A 20,065-nucleotide genomic window follows, 5' to 3' on the forward strand; every position below is an offset into this window, starting at 1 on the left:
TGGGGGCCAGCCTCATCTTTGTACCTGACTGTTGTCCCTGAGTCCTTGTGGATCACAGCCATCCTCACACTGGATACGGGGGACATCATCTGTAGTCTTATCACCTCCTTCTTCTCTTGGTAGATCCTGAAATGGAAGGGTGGAAAGAGTAAAGAAATAAGTACCCTCAAATCCTACCTGGACCTTTCGGCCCTTACTCTCCCTGGATCCCTTCTTCAGGGGTTCTCTCAACCACTGTTCTCTCTTACCCTGATGGCTTTCAACCCTCCAGCTTCCACCCCAGGCCACAGCATCTTCCACTATAGCCTTGGAGAGCTCAGATGGGCTCTAGGGGCCGCCACTCACCACATGTCCCATTGGTAGGTGTGCACTCCAGGCCAGCATGCAGAGTTGCTGTGAGAGCTGTTGGCCCCGAGTCCAAGCAGGGCTGCTGTCCTCTGACACAGCCCGGCCCTGAGCTGTCCAGGGCAGCAGTAGCAGCAGCAGCAGCATCACAGCTCTGTTCCCCAGCATCTCGTTGCCTGCCTCTCCAATCTGGCTGGCTCCGTGCCTTGCAGTCCCTGTGGAACCTCTGTCCACTTCCCCTTGCTCTGAATCTGATTCTCTCTGTTCTGTGCGTCTGGTTCTCTCTTGCTCACCGTGGTTCTGAGCTGCTTCCTGTAGATTTTCTCCCCTTGTCTCAGTCTCTTTTTAAGGTCCTTGCATTGTGAGACCCGCCCTTTATACTAGCAGGTGACTCACAGCAGGTGGGATTCCCCTCCTGCATCATCCCCCTCCGTGGGGAGCCCAGGTAAGTAGCCTCAGTTCCAGGGGAAATGAGTCGTGTGGTGGCTGTGGCTGGAGGCCTGGGATGAGACTTCTGTGTAATGCTCTCCAGGAATCAAAGTGGCCGAAGACAGGGGGAGGGGTGGGAACAGCAAATATTTAAATGAATCTAGTCTCAAGTTCCTTCCTGTTTAACCTTTCACTCATCTTTTTGTGTCTCTAAGCTATATTAGCCCTCCCTTTAAACCTAATTTCCTCACCTCCTGCTTAAGTAAAAACCAAAACAGAAGCATTCATTTATCTCCCAATAGGATGGCAAGATCAGTTTGGAATGAAGCTGGGTTCCCACCTGATGTCCTCAATCCAAGAATAAGGGGGCTTCTTTTTCTCTGTTGGGAAGTGTTATTTTCACTAGGAGAGGATGGACATGAAACATTTTGTGAACTGGGAAGCCACATCTGTTCAGTATAAGGTATTACTGCTCCCTCACTTCAGGCCTCATGCTGGAGGCTAGGGGGACTGTTGGGAGGAGAAAACTGTTGCTAAGAACCATCTGATTCCTCAACCTTAGTGGCCCAAGTTTCTTGGGCTCTGTGGGATTCAGGTGATTTGGGGGTAGGGGACATCAGTGTGTAAGTGAGGTCTAGAAATCCAACTGGAGATATTCCAGCACCGAGCCCTTCACCGTGGCTAGAAAGTCCAGGGTTCTGGATAGTTGAAGGTGCACTGTGTCAGCGACCCTGGCTGGTCCTTCAGCCTGTTGCATCCATGGGTAAAATCCGCTGATACTGATTTCATCACCATCCCTGATGCAACATTCAGTGAAACAGCTGAGACTGTGAGGCTGGGCGTGGGAGTGGAGGGTGGCCCAAACCTGGGACTGTCCCCACCCCAGTGGAGGGTCCCAGGACAATCTGGACGTCAGAATGAGGCCATGGATGACCACACAGATGGCTCCCAAAGCCTTTCCAAGAGGTTGACCCTTTTTCTCTGAGAAACTTACCCTCGAGAGAGGTCTCCGTTCCCTTAGTACTATTCAAAACTGCCCAGTGAAATTTCTGATTCAAATGTGATCCTGTGGTAAATCCACCCTTGGGATAAAATATTTCCAGCCTCAGAGAAGTTATCTCAGTTTGAGTGAGAAATGGTTTGCCTTCTGAGAAAGATGGATATGCATGAAATAAGGAAATTGGGAGTAGGGTAGGGGAGCTCACCTCACTTTTGTATGTCTTCCACGCTTTTCCCACCTCTAGTTCCCATTCTGGGAGCCGTTTAGGATAAGAGATCGAAGGTGAAAAGGAGGAAGAGGAGGAAGTGGAACTCTGGGGGATGGGATGAGAGGGACAAGGGTGAGCTGGAAGCACGGGGCTTTGTTTCACTTCCTGGTGCTTTGGGAGTTGGGTAGGAAGCAAGGTTGGTGGGGTGACTGTGGGACTGTTGTGTGACAGGAACTACTTCCAGGACTATATCTGACCTGGAGCTGCAAGGAGACCATGACGTCAGCAAGACCTCAACCGTTATGCAAATTAAATTGACAAGATACTCCCAAGCAGGCCTTTCCAGCTGGATGCCTGGACACCAAATCCAGTTGAAGTTTCCCCAGGTGGTTAGTAATGATGGCTTCTATCCAACTCTCACTTTATACCAAATACTTGGTTTAAGCACTTTTCATGTATTAACCCATTTAATTTTCACAACAGCCCAATGAGATGGGTACAAATGAGGAAACTGAGGTGCAAAGATAAGTAACTTACCTAAGATCACTATTAAATGGCCAGAATTACCACATAGACCAGATTCTGCATTCTCATTCTATTATATTGGATGCTGTGAGGGGACACCACGCATCTTAATAAAGTAGCTCTTTTAGCCTGATGTTGCTGGTATCTCAGGCCTTGTAATTCTCACTGTTAAGTCTTAAAAAATTTTTTTTGGCTACACTGGGTCTTAGTTCTGGCAAGGATCTTTGATCCTTGAGGCATGCAAATTCTTAAGTTGCAGCATTAGGGATCTTGGGATTCCCTGACCAGGGAACAAACCCAGGCCCCTGCATTGGGAGCGAAGAGTCTTGGCCACTGGATCACCAGGGAAATCCCTGTTAAGTCTTTCTTAATTTGAGACCTAAATATGGAAATTTCTCAAAGTGTAGGAACTGTCCCTATTACTCAGCACACATTTTTTTACAAGATTTTAAATCTAGGGACCTCTGAAGTCAGATCAGTTTGAGAAACCCTCTTGAGTTAAATGTGCTTTTCTCTTGGTCTATGACCTCTAAGCCTAGAATCCTGACTCAGAGAATCCTGAATCAGAGGGGTTCTAGACTTAGAGGTCATAGACCGAGAGAAAAACATGTTTAACTCAGAGGGTCTCTCAAACTGATCTGATTTCAGAGGTCCATAGATGGTGACTTCCCTTGTAGCTCAGTCGGTAAACAATCTGCCTGCAACGCAGGAGACTGGGTTCGATTCCTGGGCTGGGAAGATCCCCTGGAGAAGGAAATGGCAACCCACTCCAGTATTCTTGCCCGGAGAATTCCATGGACAGAGAAACCTGGAGGGCTATAGTCAATGAGGTCGCAAGAGTCGTACAGGACTTAGCGACTAACCACCACCACCACATTGAGATGCTTTAAAACTGTATTCTCTATCAGGAATCCCATCAACGCTGCCCTTTATGTGGCCTTTACAAACTGAACTAAAATACCCTACAGACATCTAACATTCTGGATCTATTCCAAAGCAGTTCAAGCTCAGAGTTATACCCCAAGAATCCCTGAGTAAGTGTTGACACTAAATCTGTTAAGTCTGGGGAAGGCAAACGTCTCAATTTGCCATGTCCTGCCCCCTGAGGAATAATGTCCTGCTCCACGAGCTAGGGGAATTTTATAGCTGAGGGGTCCTGTTCCCTGGAAATATTACCGGTGACTCTGGGGAGGCAATAATCACAGATGGGAGTTTCAGATGGTTGCCTTTAGAATCGTAGAAGATGCAGCTACTTGAGCCATGTTAGGAGGCTGCCTCCCGCTTCCTTTTTTCTCTCCCATGCCTGAAAATGATAGGAAATGCCGGCAAGTTTCAGGAGTAACAAGTCGGAGTTGGCGAAGTGCTCACAAGAGTACCACGGGGAAAGGGGGTGGACTGGGCCATAATGGGAATATCCAGCAATCGATTCCCAGTGCTTTGCTTTTGGGTTCCCCTTACTCTAGTCTGGAGATATACAGAGCTTGAAAGTTCGGGCTCCAAGCCTGGGGCTTTCTAATTTCTTTTAAAGAAGGCTTAAATAAGACAACGGTTACTCTACCACCACCGAACTGGGACAAGGTTCTGACTCCGTTTGTCCCTATCCGCGCCCCGTAGGTCTTGTTTTGCTCAGCTCGCGCGTCACACGTCTTCTCGCGGGTCCGGCTGTACCTGGCTGCTCCCGATTGGCTAAGGTAAGCCTCTCGCCCTTCCTAATTGGAAGCTGAGACTGGGAGTGCACGCCGTTTCCGTCGTAGAGTTTGGTTGAACCTGAGGCGCGGGGGAGAAGTGGGGAAACTGGAATTTCCCGCGGAGCTGACGGCGCTTGCTCTCCCCCTACTCGTTTTAATTCCACGCGCTCCAAAATATCCGCCATGGAGAAATCTTGGTAATGACCTAATCCCCGTAAGCATCCCAGGAACACATCTGACCCCTGCCCTAATCCCTCCCCTCCCCGCCGCCGAGGGAGAATTATGGGTAATTGATTTTTCTGGTTCCCCCAGAGAATTCTGGGTAACTAGTTATTTCCTTCACGTCCCCCTACCCCCCGCCCCAACTGTGGGTAACTGGCCAGTCTTATTTTCCCCTAGCGAATCCTGGGTAGCATTGCAGAGGATTCTGGGAAACTGACTTACCTTGTTCTGCCCTTTCAACCGTCTACCCCTATCCCTAATTCTGGGAAACAAGCACTTTACCCACCTCTACCTAACCCCTACCCCCACAGTTGCTGCTCCTGACATTGATGGTTCAGGGATGAACCAGGCAAGTGAGCAGCCCTGAAGGAGGGTGAAAAGGAAGTCAGGGATTAAGTTAACTAGTGGGGTCCTGGGAGTTCAGAGTACCTTAGAGGAGAAGAGCAAGGGACAACACCTTCTCCCACCTCTACCCCAGTGCCGATTACCTTCCTGCCTGTTTCATCCCCTGCCTTGTATTCTTACATCTTCTGCCTGCCTTGTCTCCGTCCTGCCAGTAAAACCTAGAACACACTCAATACAAGTACCTGGGCCTACCCGTGACTTAGCTCCCTCTTTCCCTTTGCAGGTCAGGATGTCCATTCTAGGTCCAGTGATGTCCTGCTGATTGGGTCAGGCATCCAAAGGGGCTGTGGCAAGGGAGGGTGTGTGACACGGGTCAGTCTGCTGCTATCGTCATCATCACCATCATGAACTTCGAGGGTCTGGACCCTGGACTTGCAGAGTATGCCCCGGCCATGCATTCTGCCCTGGATCCTGTCCTGGATGCCCACCTGAACCCGAGTCTGCTACAGAACGTGGAGCTGGACCCGGAGGGAGTGGCCCTAGAGGCTCTTCCAGTCCAGGAGTCAGTGCACATAATGGAAGGTGTCTACTCTGAGTTGCACAGTGTGGTGGCTGAAGTGGGTGTGCCTGTCTCCGTCTCCCACTTTGACTTGCACGAGGAGATGCTGTGGGTGGGAAGCCATGGGGTAAGAACTGTACCCCTTTGAAAGGGCTGAAAGGAGATATTGGGGGTCTCTTACCTGGTTTTAGCCCAAGAACAACTGCTTTGCAGGGAGCCAGAACTGAGTTGAGGTGATGGAGTTAGCTGGGTTTCTAAATCAAGCCAAGAGGAAGGGAGGGGAGGGAGAAGGAGGGAGTCATAGAATGTAGAGATGGATTACATCGGTGTTCTTATTCAGAAGGTATCCCACTTCTTCCACAATTTGTCCATTCCATGCTTTGATTAATCTTGATAACTACGCATTCAGTTAGTCTATAGCCATCTGAATACAGTCTCTAATGCTCTTCCTCTGTTTTCCATTTTTATAATTATAGGATGTTTTCTTTTTGACCATGCCAGCCGCTTTGGGGATCTTAGTACCCCTGACCAGAGATCAAACCCGGGCCTGGGCAGTGAAAGCATGGAGTCCTAACCACTGGACAGGCAGGGAATTCCCTAATTACAGAATGTTTAACTACTGTTTCTGCACATATTACATGGAATCATTTTGTCTTTGGCTGACTTTAATCTCTCCAGGAGCAGTTATCATTGTTCATTTTTAAAAATGTATCCATATTGCCAGTATACTCGGGAGCCCAAAGATTTTGGAAGAAATAACATGGTGTCCATGGTTTATTTACTTTCCATAGGATGTGAATTGTTTTTCTGTTGGAAAGAGTGAATTTTTTGGTAATACATTCATTTCAGTAGGCACTGTCTACTGCTAGACTAGGCTCAGGGAATAAAGCTTAATAAAACATAATCTTTGCCCTCAAGGAGGTCACAGGACAATGAAGGAAAAAACCCAAGTATATGAATGTAATTTTATGGCATTTTATTTTATTTTTTATTTTTTTTAAATTTTATGGCATTTTAAAAGAAACTAAAAAGTGTTTAACTTAATAATTATGAATTTGGGATATGAACTTAATAAATGCCAGTGTGAAAATACGTACTGGATGTTGGTGAGCAAAGAAGAGAATTAGAGGATCTCCAGAAGGAAGTGACACCTGAGCTCAGTCTTGAGAGATGCGTAGGAGCCAGATGAAAAAGGGGGAAATTCCGTTTTGGGAAAAGCAATGGAATAAACAATGATTCCCAAGCTAGTACACAGCTTGGTGATTGCACAGTGCAGGAACTACAAGCAGGTAGGGTTTACTGGAATGGAAGATGAAGCTGAAGAGTTAAAGACTTCTCTTCAGCCAATGTTTTTGAGCACCTTTTAGGTGCCAGACCTTGTTCTGAAGTCTCAGTTTTGAATAAGCATTTTAAAAGGCAACAGAAATATATTTATGACATATCCTTAAGAAAAATAGAATCCATAAGAAAAGTACCGTGGAGTTAGGGGGTTGAGGTATTGAAAGATGTGAGGTATTGCTGTTTTAGATATATGGTCAAGGGAAGGGCTTTCCGATAAAGGCACACTTGAGTGGAGACCTGGATGCAGGCCAGGATGTCCATTCTAATCTCCCTGGAAGGAAGGGAAGGAACCATGCAGTTGTCTGTGGGAGGACAGTCTGGAAAGCCTTATAAGCTCTGTTAAAAGAGCTTGGACTTGATTCTTTAGTTCACTAAAGGTTTTTATCCAGAATGACAAGGTCCAGTTTGCATCTTAGGTGGAGTGCTTAAGTAGCAGTATAGAGTTTGATTTAAGGAGGATGGGATAGGACTCCATGAGGTGAGTGCACAGAATTTTGTAGTAGTTCACCTAAAATGTGATGAAGCCCTGAATGAAGCACTATAGAGATTTATATGTCAGAACAGATTTGGCAAGTATTTAGGAAGTTAAATTTAAGTCGACTACCAGTGACTTACTCCACTGGGTAGATCATGGTACCATAGGGAATACAGTTAAGAAGAATTGAAATGGGGGAAAATGGTGAGTTTTCTTTAGGATGTAATGAGTTTGTGTTCTCATGGAATAGCTAAAGAGAGGCATGTGGTAGGTATTTGGATGTACAAGTCTGAAACTTGAGGCAATGGTCTGGGCTAGGGGAAAAAATCCGGTTTAAGCTGAATGTTTAAACCTTAAGAGTGGGTAAAATTAGGAAGACAAGTAGGGTGAGAAGATGGTGGGCTTGGAATAGTCACGTTTCAAGAGTGGTCATAAGGGTTGCACATAAGGAGAAGATATGAGCTAAGAGTCAGGAGAGAAACCAGGAGTGGATGATGTCATAGGAGCCAAGGGTGGCATGAGTTTCAGTCTCTCTGTTCTAGCCTGTGACCCACAGTACACATTTCCCAGATGGCTTGTGGAGATGAGGACTTGACTGTGGGACACAAGACTGCCACCTGGCCAGTGGAGGATTGGACCTGTGTCCCTAACCTTCTGAGTACTGTTCTAACAAACTGAGGCATTACCTTTTCAGCAGGGTCATTGTGAGGATAAAATGAGGTAGAGTTTATAAAAGTACTTTGTGAAGTATTAAATGAACATAAGATAGTATTCTCAGTGTTTTTATCATAACATATAAATATCTTTATATTTAAAGATACTGTATCATATTATATAAGATTGGTGCCCAGCTTTATGCCTTAGTCACTGCCAGCCAGAAAGGCCAGGCAAGAATGGAGGAAAAACTGAGCAATGTCTAGTTCTCTGATTTGTATCTGGGATAGCCTTGCCGCTCCAGTCAGGGTGTCTCTCATCTTCTCATCCACTACAGGGCCATGCCACATCATTTTTCGGCCCAACTTTGGAGCGCTACTCATCATTTCAGGTCAATGGCAGTGACGACATCCGCCAGATCCAGAGCCTGGAGAATGGCATCCTTTTTCTTACCAAGAACAACCTCAAGTATATGGCCCGAGGGGGCCTCATTATATTTGATTACCTGTAAGTGGCTTCTTACCTCTGGACTGGGGAAGGGGATCCCTTACAGAGTGGGAAGGGTAAAGGATTGGAAACTTTGGAAACCCTGGCCCCTGAGCTTTTCATCTCCCACAGGCTGGATGAGAGTGAAGATATGCACAGCCTGTTGCTGACTGACAGCAGCACTCTGCTCATTGGTGGGCTGCAGAACCACATATTAGAGATTGACCTGAACACTGTCCAGGAGACTCAGAAGGTACAAGTGGGACGCAGGCAGGGCCTGAGGTTATTGGGGGCAGTATAAACTGGAAATGCCTATGATGCTCATATGACCTTTCTGTTCCTTTGGTCTGTGGGAAGAATCATTCTCACCGGTTTCTCCCGCTTCCCTCACAGTACACAGTTGAGACACCTGGAGTCACTATCATGAGACAGACGAATCGCTTCTTCTTCTGTGGCCACACATCTGGCAAGGTGAATGACTAAGTTCCATTTTTCCTCCCACCTTGGGGCTCTGTTTCACCAGATATGTGATTGGGCTCTGTTTTTTACTCAATTCTGGGGCTCAGTAGTTGAGGAGGTGGGAGGAGTGAATTGAGTTCCTACTCAGCCATGTTATACTATGAGATTATCTTTGAGCCTGATATTTTCTGTGGTAAGTGGGGTATCTTAGAGGCAAAAGGGTAAACAAGTTCTCTTTGGGGTCCCTTCCAGATCTTGGCTTCTCTTTTTGCTTTTTTTTTGTGCTTTAATTGCCTGTATTGTGGTGCTAGTGGTATAGAACCTGCCTGCCAGTGCAGGAGACATAAGAGATGTGGGTTCGATCCCTGGGTCAGAAAGATCCCCTGGAGGAGGGCATGGCACCCCACTCCAGCATTCTTGCCTGGAGAATCCCATGGACAGAGGAGCCTGGCAGGGCTCACATAGAGTTGGGCTGACTGCAGCGACTTGGCACACACACATTGTAGAGCCTTAGTTCTTTTGGCAGGGGCCTCACAGGGTTAGGCAGATGGTGGGTCCTATTCCTGATAACAGTGCTGGCAGATAACGAAGATCTCTCTTCTTCAGGTTTCTCTGCGAGATCTCCGTACTTTTAAGGTGGAACATGAGTTTGATGCCTTCTCAGGGAGCCTGTCAGATTTTGACGTGCATGGCAACCTGCTGGCCACCTGTGGCTTCTCCAGCCGCCTTACTGGTCTGGCCTGTGACCGTTTCCTCAAAGTTTATGATCTACGCATGATGCGTGCCATCACACCACTTCAAGTTCACGTGGATCCTGCCTTCTTACGCTTCATCCCTACATATACTTCTCGTCTTGCTATCATCTCCCAGTCAGGTATGAAGGGGACATAGGATGGGATAAGAGTCGATGAATGAAAGAGGGGATCTAGGAGCAAGAAGGAGTGTACTCCCTGAAATTTTTTTGCTGTGAAAAAAGTAACCTTTCTAAGGGGTCTCAGGGTCTCACTTAGGTTTGGTAAGAGATTAGAGCTTTTATTTTCTCCCTGGATGTGAAGAGCACATATGCAAAAAATACAGGTAGAGCAGGCAGACAACTAGAGAACTGGTCTCCAGTGGGTAGCAAACCTCCTTGTGATTTATGGGAGGCACCAGATGGTATTTCCTCTTATCTCTAGGCATGGATTTGGGGCCCATCTTTTCTTGAACCAGGGGAAGAGAGTAGGAAGGGCATAACAAGATGGCTCCCTTTCACCTTCCAGGGCTCAGTGGGCTTCCTCCTCCCTCCTAGGGCAGTGCCAGTTTTGTGAGCCCACAGGCCTGGCCAACCCAGCAGACATCTTTCATGTGAATCCTGTGGGACCTCTGCTAATGACGTTTGATGTGTCAGCCAGCAAGCAGGCCCTCGCTTTTGGGGATTCTGAGGGCTGTGTGCACCTCTGGACTGATTCCCCTGAGCCTTCCTTCAACCCGTACTCCCGTGAGACCGAGTTTGCTTTGCCCTGTCTCGTGGACTCACTGCCGCCTCTGGACTGGAGCCAGGACCTACTGCCTCTTTCCCTCATCCCTGTCCCGCTCACCACTGACACGCTTCTCTCTGACTGGCCTGCTGCCAACTCTGCTCCAGCTCCCAGGTTGTACCTCCCATCTGGGCCAAAAGGAGGGAGGGGGAAAGGGCCAAGATACCAGGAGTCTCGGCAAGCCCTGTTATTATTCTCCTTCTTTCCTGATTGTTGTCTACTCTTAGTATTTTTTTTTCTGGTCCCTTGGGGATTGGGAATTGGATGGGCAGACACCACAGTCTTCAAGCCCTAGAACTATACTACATTATAGGCGAGCACCGCCTGTGGATGCAGAGATTCTGCGCACCATGAAGAAGGTGGGCTTCATCGGCTATGCACCCAATCCCCGCACCAGGCTGCGAAATCAGGTTTGTTCAGAGGGGAGAGGGTCAGCCCCCGCCCCAGCCCATTGGTGTTTCTCCTTTGTCTTTAGTAATTCTCCCTAGTTTTTGTTTTTAGTCAGTCAACAAAGGTTTTTGAAGCCTACTAAATTGGAAGTATTATACTAGGTGTTAGGGTTCAGATACATAAGAGATAGGGTCCTTGCTCTTTAGAGCTTTAGTGTTTGGTTGTTGAAGATAAGACCTATCCATGGCAGAAGTTATTTATGCTTTATCATTAAATGCTAAAGGAATGTTAGAAGCAGTCAGTGTTAGAGCTGTTTAGAGAGAAAAGGGTACTCTGGTCAGAGGCTAGACTGGTCAGAAAGGGCATACTCCACGAGGTGGGTGTTGAGCTGGAAGGATGAAAGACGGGTAAGTAGATAGTAAGGGGAGCCTTTCAGGATGAGAGAACAGTGTTAGTAGAGGTCTCAGGAGGTCTAACTGACAGGGACCATGTTGGACCGGCTGTTAGTGTTGGGAATCAATGAGAAATGAAGTTTTGAACGGGCCTGGTTGTGAAACCTTGTGCGTACCAGTGTACAGCGGAAGCAGTGCACCAAAAAGGCCATGCTGTGGGGGTTAGCTCGGTGGCGGTGTGCTGGACTGAGTGGATTGGGGTGGGGGACCCACTGTGGAAGCATCGGTATCGTCCAGCTGTGATGAGGTAGGGTGATGGCAGTGGGAATGAAAAGGCAGCGGTGGATGCCGAAAACCCCATGAAATTATTAGGTTCGGGACTTGGTGATTGCTTCAGTGTTGGAGTAAAAGGTAGGCGGGACCAAAGATCATTATACATCCAACAAGGGTACCTCTTTTTAAAAACCCTAGATTCCTTACCGACTCAAGGAGTCTGACAGTGAATTTGACAGCTTCAGCCAGGTCACTGAGTCACCAATAGGGCGGGAAGAGGAGCCACATCTCCACATGGTCTCTAAGAAGTACCGCAAGGTGCTGGGGGATACCAAGGAAGGGGCCCTCTGGGATGTGGGGGCAGGTTCCTGGGAAAGGTGGTCATCGGAGAAAGGATTGAAGGGCTCATTCAAGAAGCCTTTGCCTATCCCTCTGGACTTGGGAAGGGTCTGGGGGAAGGTTATGGTTACTGCAGAGATTTAGGGGGCTCTGAGGACATCTTCATCTTGCTCAGACTATTTCTGCCTCAGGTGACCATCAAATACTCCAAGCTAGGGCTGGAGGACTTTGACTTCAAGCACTACAATAAGACGCTGTTTGCTGGATTGGAGCCCCACATCCCCAATGCCTACTGTAACTGCATGATCCAGGTAAGGCTGGGTATTCCCACGACTGGAAGATGGCTACTGCTTTTCTTCTCTCTGGGCCCCTCAACCCCTCTTTTTCCAGGTCTCCCTAACCAAGTGGCCAAGTCCACTATAGTCTCCTCTGCCATTCTTTCTTGCCCCACAGCCTGCAAGTCCCCCATGAGCTCCTCTTCTTCAGTGGACTCAAGCTTTGTGTTCTCCACCATCTCTTAGCCTTCCCACCGCTCCTTCTCCCTGTGCCAGTTGTCCGCATCAGATCTCCTGCTCTTCCCTCCAGGTGCTCTATTTCCTGGAGCCTGTGCGCTGTCTAATCCAGAACCACCTTTGCCAGAAGGAGTTCTGCCTGGCCTGCGAGCTGGGCTTCCTCTTCCACATGTTGGACCTCTCCCGAGGCGACCCCTGTCAGGTCAGTGCCTGGAGACCTGGGACAATAAAAGGGGAAAGGAGGGGGATAGTAAGCAGGGTCATCACTCTTGCCAGTAATCACAGAAGAGGAAATAACCCTTTTCCACCGACACACTTCCTGGATTCCAGGGCAGTAATTTTCTTCGAGCATTCCGCACCATTCCTGAGGCCTCAGCCCTTGGTCTGATTTTGGCTGACTCAGATGAGGCTTCGGGCAAGGGCAACCTGGCCAGGCTCATTCAGAGGTGGAACCGTTTCATTCTCACGCAACTTCATCAAGATTTGCAGGAGCTGGAAGTACCCCAGGCTTACCGAGGTGCTGGAGGCAGGTATGGAATAGTTAAAGTCACCACGGCAGGCCCCTCTGTGACTAAAAGGGTGTCCTGACTCCCTCAGTGTGCATATCTTGCCCTGTCCACTCTTAGCAGCTTTTGCTCATCGGGGGACTCTGTCATTGGGCAGCTGTTCAGCTGTGAGATGGAAAATTGCAGCCTCTGCCGCTGTGGCAGTGAGACCGTGCGAGCCTCATCCACACTGCTCTTCACGCTCTCTTACCCTGAGGGTAGCAACAGTGGTATACCCTGCAGCCGGGGTGGGGGGGTGCTCCCCCAGGTGTCCTGAAACATCAAGGAGAAGGGTGTTGGGGGGTTCATGGTGGGGATAGGGAGGACCTGGAGTGAAGCATCCAGTTTCCCCTCAGATAAAACCGGGAAGAACTGTGACTTTGCTCAGGTGTTGAAGCGAAGCATCTGCCTGGAGCAGAATACACAGGCCTGGTGTGACAACTGTGAAAAGTACCAGCCCACGGTGAGTGGCGCTTGCCCTGGGCCAGAGTCCTGCCACATGGGGGACTCAGCTGTGGTCTCATCTGGGACAGACTAGGTCAGCACCACCATCCAGAGATCTCTAGTGGGTGGGAAGAACCCCAGTTGGAGGAAGCAGATCCAGGCCTAAACTGTTCCCGTCCAGGTTTCTTTCCCAGTGGGCCTCCTGCCATTCCTTGTTTGTTTCATTCTCTCAGATCCAGACCCGCAACATCCGCCATCTGCCAGATATTCTTGTCATCAACTGTGAGGTGAACAGTTTGAAAGAAGCTGATTTCTGGAGGATGCAGGCTGAGGTCAGGACTTAGGTTGGAAATAGGGTGCTAGGAGTACTTTTTAGTTTTCTTCCTCTTTTAACCTCCATATATGATTCATGTTCTCCGAGGAACTGGATGTTTTCTCCTTGTGTGCAGGTTGCCTTCAAGATGGCAATAAAGAAGCATAGTGGGGAAATCTCCAAGAATAAGGAGTTTGCTTTGGCTGATTGGTAGGTATTGTCTGTAGAGTGGTCAAAGGATTGAACTACCCAGTGGCCCCTCTTGTCACTGGTCAGATCTCCTTAGAACAAATTTCCAATTCTCCTGTCCTGATAGGAAGGAACTAGGCAGTCCAGAGGGCATGCTGATGTGTCCCTCCATTGAGGAGTTGAAGAATGTCTGGCTTCCTTTCTCCATTCAAATGAAGATGACCAAGAACAAAGGGCTGGATGTTTGCAATTGGACTGATGGGGATGAGATGCAGGTTGTTGAAAAACTGGGAAGAGGAGGGGGAATAAGGGAAAGAAGGTTGGGAAATTCCCTGGTGGTCCAGTGGTTAGGACTCGGTGCTTTCACTGCCGGGGCCCTGGGTTCAATTCCCTGGTCAGGAAACTAAAATCCCATAAGCCTTGTGGCATGACCAAAAAACAAAAGGGAGAGATGGGGCAGAAGCAGGGCAAGGGAAAGGTGGAACTTTTAGTTTCCCTTAGTATAGGGGGAAAAAGAGAATAAGGCCTAGTATTCACCAGCTATGGGCTTTTGTAGAGTGACTCAGTTCAGTGCTGGGAGTCATAGTTGGGCTAGGATGGAAAGAACCCAACCTGGTCCCCTATCCCCATCCCCCAAGCTCCCTGTCCTCTATCCCCATTCCCCTTCCTTCCCCACCCTTAAACTTAGCTTAGCAGCCTGGGTACCCCCCTCACAGTGGGGCCCAGCCAGGGCAGAGGAAGAGCATGGTGTCTATGTGTATGACCTGATGGCAACTGTGGTACACATCCTGGACTCACGCACAGGGGGCAGCCTGGTGGCTCACATCAAAGTTGGAGAGACCTACCACCAGCGCAAGGAGGTGAGTGAGGTAATACAGGGCAGGAATATTCCTGGTGGTAGCCACAGTGGAATCCCAGTTCTGTCCTTATCTTGAGTCTGAGCCAGAATGCTCTAGCCATCACTTTGGCATCCTCTGTATCTCCACAGGGTGTTACCCACCAGCAGTGGTATCTCTTCAACGACTTTCTCATTGAACCTATCGATAAGGTTAGTTGTAACACATTCCATTCCCCCTTGCATCTCCCCTTTCCCTGGCATCCTCATCCTCAGTACCCAAGAGAATGCCAGGCAGATTCAGGAGGAGGGATGGGTCCTCAGTAGTAAAAAGCATTAGCAAAGCTAAATATAGCACCTGAGTCCTTCTCTCTGACTTGGGATAAAGGGGAAGAAAGGCGTATATGTCGACCATTAGGTGCTTTTTCTTTTATAGCATGAAGCTGTGCAGTTTGACATGAATTGGAAAGTGCCTGCTATCCTTTATTACATCAAAAGGAATCTTAATTCCAAATACAACCTGAACAGTAAGTAGTATAGCATAGACCCAAGGGTGTGAGCAATAAGATTCATCTTCAGGAAGAGATCTGGAAAACAGCTTATTAGGATTGGCAACCAGTGTTAGTATTTCCAGGGACAGTAGAGTGATTCTGCTCATCAGGCCTTAAATTTAGAAGCTGGGGATCCTGAGGGTGTAATGGGAACAGGTGATGAGGGGTGATATCTGAAAATGGCTAAGGTTATGATTTTGAGCTTATCTCCAAGTAAGGATCTCTTCTTTTGTGTGTGTGTGGTAATAAACTATATTATTCTAGACTTTCTTTTTTTTTAATTCTGGATTTTCTAAGGTAAAGTCCAAAGTGAAAATCTCACTCCTTTCTGTTTTTTTTTTTTTCTTAGCATATTTCTTGATAATTTTCTGATTTGACCTGTTTGTTGGCCTGTTCTGTTCATCAGACATGATCTTTTTAGTCACATGCTTCGATTACTGGGATCACAGTGTAGACCCAGTCTGTAGTCAGCCACTCTGGTTTCCCTCCCCTGGTCACTTCCCTCTCCGCAGCCATCTGTCTTCTGGATTCTCCCCTCCAGTTAAGAATCCTATTGAGGCAAGTGTTCTGCTGGCTGAAGCCTCATTAGCACGGAAGCAGCGGAAAACACATACTACTTTTATTCCCCTGATGCTGAATGAGATGCCACAGGTTGGGGACTTGGTGGGCCTGGACGCTGAGTTTGTCACCCTTAATGAGGTAACCAAGACCAAAAGAGTGGGATGTTAGAACATAACTCTGGGGATATCAGGAGTCACAAGCATTTTTCTGGTTTCCTTATGAACTCTTATATAGGAAGAAGCAGAGCTGCGCAGTGATGGCACCAAGTCTACCATCAAGCCAAGCCAGATGTCAGTGGCGAGGATTACCTGCGTTAGGGGCCAGGGACCCAATGAGGGTATCCCCTTCATTGATGACTACATCTCTACCCAGGAGCAGGTATTAGGATGTGGATGTGCAAATGTGACAGACCTGTGCTTCTACAGAAGGTCCTAGAACCTGGGGACGAATGGCAGGGGGAACTGTGCATTTCGCTTCTTGTGTGACTTGACCTTTTCTGTATCCCTAGGTGGTGGATTACTTGACTCAGTACTCAGGGATAAAGCCAGGAGACCTTGATGCCAAGATTTCCTCTAAGCACCTCACAACTCTAAAGTCTACCTACTTAAAGCTTCGTTTTCTCATAGACATTGGAGTCAAGTTTGTGGGTCACGGTCTGCAAAAGGACTTCCGGGTCATCAACCTCATGGTTTGGGCAGGGCTCTTTTAAGAGTCTTTCTTTGTGTGGGCCCCCCAGGGTATACATTGTGTTTTGGGAAAATGGGAAATTATGGATCCCCTGCACTCAGTATCCCACTGTTTTATCCCTGGCAGGTGCCCAAGGACCAAGTCCTTGACACTGTTTATCTATTTCACATGCCCCGGAAACGAATGATTTCCCTGCGATTCCTTGCTTGGTACTTTCTAGGTGAGTTCCTCTGCCTTGTACATCCTTGTGTGGAACAACAGCATGAAAATGTGTGAGAGGCCAAGGGGAATAGGGATAACCCTAAATTACTGGTGAGAGTTACAGGTGGATTTAATTAGCTTCAGTATCCCTTTTGTGCACTAGGGATGGTGTTTGGCTCTTTCCCTTAACGGCAGTCAGGGATTTTTTGTTTATTGAGAGTGGGGATGTGAGTAGAGGACATATTCTTACCTTCCTTTACTAGGTCCCAAACTATTCCACCTCTGCTTCCCCTAGACCTGAAGATTCAAGGGGAGACCCATGACAGTATTGAGGATGCCCGCACAGCCCTTCAGCTTTACCGAAAGTATCTGGAACTAAGCAAAAATGGCACTGAGCCTGAGTCCTTCCACAAAGTTCTCAAGAGCCTTTACGAGAAAGGTCGAAAGATGGACTGGAAGGTGCCTGAGCCTGAGGGCCAGACAAGTCCCAAGAGTAAGGCCTGGGACGGGACAGGGGAAACTGGCCTGGGTGGGTTGTGAAGATTATAGCCACCATAATAAGAACAATGAAAGTGAAAGTGAAGTCGCTCAGTCATGTCCGAGTCTTTTCAACCCCATGGACTGTAGCCTGCCAGGCTCCTCTGTCCATGGGATTCTCAGGCAAGAATACTAGAGTGGGTTGCTGTTTTTTTCCTTTGCCAAATAAGAACAATGGTGATGTTAAAACAGTACCACGCCAGCCTTCTGTTTGTAATAGAAAGCACTTAACGGTTTACAAAGCACTTATTCCTTCCAATATTCAGTGAAATCAGAAATCAGTTTTATTATTGAAGCTCTCTATTGGTCCTAACCTTCTCTTTCCCAATTCTAAAAAGTTTGGGGGAGGTCCATGCCTTTTTTTCTCCTGCATTTTTCCTTCATAAGAAATGTCCCAGGTGCTTTTTCTCCTGACTCACCTTAGGAGTCAATGCTCTTGGTTTTGTCTCTGACAGATGCAGCTGTCTTCTCTTCAGTGCTGGCACTCTGACCTCATGCTCTCCCAATGAACAGCTCCCTCCCTTTAGTGTTCTGTGGCCCAGAACTGGGAGATGAGTTCTCAAGTTGGCTATACCCTGTATACTCCCAGAATTGGACTTGCTCAGGGTCTACAGATGGTGCTATTAATAGAACTGGAATGCAGCAGGATTGTTGCAGAAGGTCTAGGAGCCAGATTACTTTTTCATCCTTTGCAAAATAGTGGGCCAGAAACAGCCTGGAATTGACCCAGATAGAAAGTAATTCGTGTTCTTAATAATTATCCTGGGTAATTAATATACAGGTAAAGAAGCTCCTGGAACCAAAACGCTCAGTTCCTACTGAAGTCCCAGACACTGATAGGATACAACAGAAACTCAAGACCTAGCCTAAGTCTGGCTGCTTGAGGGTTGCCCAGAGGGGCCAGCATTTAGAGTCTGGTGGTCCCAGCAAACCAGTGTTGCCAACATCATCATTGCCAAAAGGGCCTTTGAGTCCTAGACAAAGCTTGGCTGCTGGCTTCACTCCTGCTGACAGCTGAGAAACCTGTCTTCCATCCACTCTCCTGTCCCAAGTTTTGTTTTCTTGCTATTTTTTTAAAATTCTTGTTTTAAACTGCATGTTTTGTAAAATAAAAACAAAAATATTATTGAGTGTCATCTATTTCATTAGAAATATCTGCACGTGGGGTTCTCTGACTTCAGCCTCCTCTCCTTTGTGTTGGCTTTTTATTGGGTTGGCCAAGAAATTCCTTCAGCTTTTGAGTAAAAATAAAGGACACATTTTTCATTTTCACCAATAACTTGGTTGAACAGCCATTTTGTTTCACTACCTTCTGCCATTTTTCAAGCAACTCCATAATTCCATTTTCCCAAAACTTTTCTTTTTGAACAAAGGACTGTTCCAGGTGCCTTGTACAGTCTTCCAGAGAATTGAAATTTCTTCACTAAGAGAATTTTGTAAAGACCAAAATTAATGGAAATCCAAAGGTGCAATGTCTGGTGAATATAACAGATGCATCGGAACTTCCCAGCCAAGCTGGAACAGTTTTTGCCTGGTCATCAAAGCCTTGCGTTATCCTAATGGAAGACTATGTTTTTTCTGTTAATTCAGGACACTTTTCATTGAGTGCTGGTGTCAGCTGGTCTAACTGGGAGCAGTACTTGGAATTGTTTGGTTTTCTGGAAGGAGCTCATAATAGAGAACTCCCCATCCCACACAACTTCACCTTCTTTGTATAAGGACCAGCCTTTGGTGTAGTTGGTGGTGATTCATTTTGCTTGTGCTATGATCTTTTTTGTGTCACGTTATTGTACAGTATTCACTTTTCATTGCTCATCACAATTTGTTTTAAAAACAAGGTTTTGGAACTTCCCTGGTTGTCCATTGGGTAAGACTGCGCTTCCACTGCAAGGGGCACAGGTTTGATCCCTGGCCAGGGAAGTTCTGCATGCCTCCAAGTGTGGCCAAAAAAGAATACGGAACGTTTTCATTAGGGTTAGTAGAGAATTGCATGTGGAAATATAGCCAAGAAGGTAATGTTTTGGGTTTTTTTTTTCCACTTAACATATGTGGAACCCAAACAACAAAACAACCAAGCTGGTGCAAATTATTTTCAATGTCTGATTTGGATTCTTTTAAAAAATCTCTTCACTGATTTGGATATTTTGAGTATGTCAGCTGTCTTCCCTCGTGGTATAACATTGATTGTTCTCAATGTCTTGATTGATTGCTATCAACCTCAACTGGCCTACCCAACCGTGGAGCATCCTCCAGCAAGAAATCTCCAGCCGAGATCTTTGCAACCCACTTTTGACACATTTCATCGATCACAGCGCCTTCTCCACACACAACACACATCTTTTTGCGTTTCAGTTGCATTTTTTTTTCTCTCGAAACAAGCAATATGCCAAAAATGTTGCTTTCTTCTTTCATCTTAAATAGTAAAATGGCTACACAAAAATTAACCAATTTTGCTAAGTATTTTTAGTGCATGCTGATATGACAACTGTCACACTACAATCTAACAAAATTGCTTCAAATGAAGTTAAAGAAAACTAAGCACTACTACAGACATCTTACATGAAACAAACCAAAGGAACTCTTTTGGAAACCCAATATTACAAGTGGAAAAAACTAAGTCAAAGTCTCACCCATGAAGATAAAATTCTCAAGTCCAAAATTCAGGATATTGGAGAAGTATGTCATTCCTGGGCAGTTAGGCCTTTGGTGTGCCTGCCTAGAACCCGAGGGTCGGATTCTTTTAAGAGGTGCAGTATGGTTTCCCCGTTTTGTGCAAAATGTGAGTTGGAGAAACTGACAAACTACAGGTCCCAAGAATCTTAAAACCTGTAGCTACTAACAAAGTATCAGTGTGGTGATGTGGTGCTTCCTGGGAGATGTAGTTTCCCGGGTATTAAAACCAGGGATTCTCACTGGCTAGCCGCATTACCTTTCTCTTAGAAGGTCCGAGCCCACCTAGATTGGCGTGTGTGAGCCTGACCGCCTCCGCGCACGACGTCAGGCTCTGACCCTGCTTCAAGCCACTCCTATTCTTCGGCTGACC

At 47.1% G+C, this 20,065-nt stretch overlaps 2 protein-coding genes and 2 non-coding genes across 13 annotated transcripts in view; 2 read left to right on the plus strand and 2 right to left on the minus strand.

Moving 5' to 3' along the window:
* The window catches only part of IL23A (interleukin 23 subunit alpha), a 32,988-nt gene that overhangs the window by 1,349 nt on the left and 11,574 nt on the right, over positions 1-20,065 (minus strand). Inside the window, exons 2-4 of one of the 5 annotated variants that reach the window (XM_059886294.1) lie at positions 5,503-5,575; positions 346-4,274; positions 25-126 (exon numbers count right to left, since the gene is read on the minus strand). In XM_059886294.1, coding sequence (XP_059742277.1) covers positions 25-126; positions 346-513 — 270 coding nt within the window. In that variant the 5' untranslated portion in view covers positions 514-4,274; positions 5,503-5,575. Of the gene's footprint in view, positions 1-24; positions 127-345; positions 5,576-20,065 lie in introns of those variants that run through there. The other 4 variants (XM_024991618.2, XM_059886295.1, NM_001205688.1 and 1 more) reach the window with 4 other exon arrangements.
* On the minus strand, positions 3,029-3,099 carry MIR2432 (microRNA mir-2432). Its single transcript, NR_030900.1, has one exon. It is a non-coding gene; the product is annotated as a microRNA mir-2432 (primary transcript).
* PAN2 (poly(A) specific ribonuclease subunit PAN2) lies at positions 4,246-18,148 on the plus strand. 6 transcript variants are annotated; one of them, XM_015471118.3, is made up of 26 exons: positions 4,246-4,392; positions 5,046-5,448; positions 8,129-8,298; positions 8,410-8,530; positions 8,671-8,748; positions 9,343-9,610; positions 10,025-10,367; positions 10,567-10,663; positions 11,507-11,626; positions 11,839-11,958; positions 12,233-12,361; positions 12,490-12,689; positions 12,786-12,922; positions 13,061-13,167; positions 13,382-13,480; positions 13,598-13,671; positions 13,778-13,925; positions 14,367-14,519; positions 14,639-14,698; positions 14,922-15,012; positions 15,578-15,735; positions 15,832-15,975; positions 16,106-16,285; positions 16,411-16,504; positions 16,781-16,978; positions 17,478-18,148. In XM_015471118.3, the coding sequence occupies exons 2-26, from the start codon at positions 5,167-5,169 to the stop codon at positions 17,510-17,512; spliced, it is 3,606 nt and encodes a 1,201-aa protein (XP_015326604.1). In that variant the 5' UTR covers positions 4,246-4,392; positions 5,046-5,166; the 3' UTR covers positions 17,513-18,148. The 6 variants fall into 6 exon arrangements, with proteins under 6 accessions (XP_015326604.1, XP_024847764.1, XP_005206705.1 ...); XM_024991996.2 differs by having other exon boundaries at positions 12,789-12,922; XM_005206648.5 differs by having other exon boundaries at positions 12,789-12,922; positions 14,367-14,510.
* Positions 13,980-14,053, plus strand: TRNAE-UUC (transfer RNA glutamic acid (anticodon UUC)). Its single transcript has one exon. It is a non-coding gene; the product is annotated as a tRNA-Glu (tRNA).

The sequence above is a fragment of the Bos taurus genome, chromosome 5, assembly GCF_002263795.3.
Source record: "Bos taurus isolate L1 Dominette 01449 registration number 42190680 breed Hereford chromosome 5, ARS-UCD2.0, whole genome shotgun sequence".
Lineage (NCBI taxonomy): Eukaryota > Metazoa > Chordata > Mammalia > Artiodactyla > Bovidae > Bos > Bos taurus.

Bases quoted from the DNA above. Each gene is read 5' to 3' on its own strand.
- PAN2 (XM_015471118.3), top strand. From the start codon at position 5,167: ATGAACTTCGAGGGTCTGGACCCTGGACTTGCAGAGTATGCCCCGGCC. The intron at 8,531-8,670 runs GTACAAGTGGGA...CTTCCCTCACAG, and splicing joins CTGTCCAGGAGACTCAGAAG to TACACAGTTGAGACACCTGG. The intron at 16,286-16,410 runs GTTTGGGCAGGG...TATCCCTGGCAG, and splicing joins TCCGGGTCATCAACCTCATG to GTGCCCAAGGACCAAGTCCT.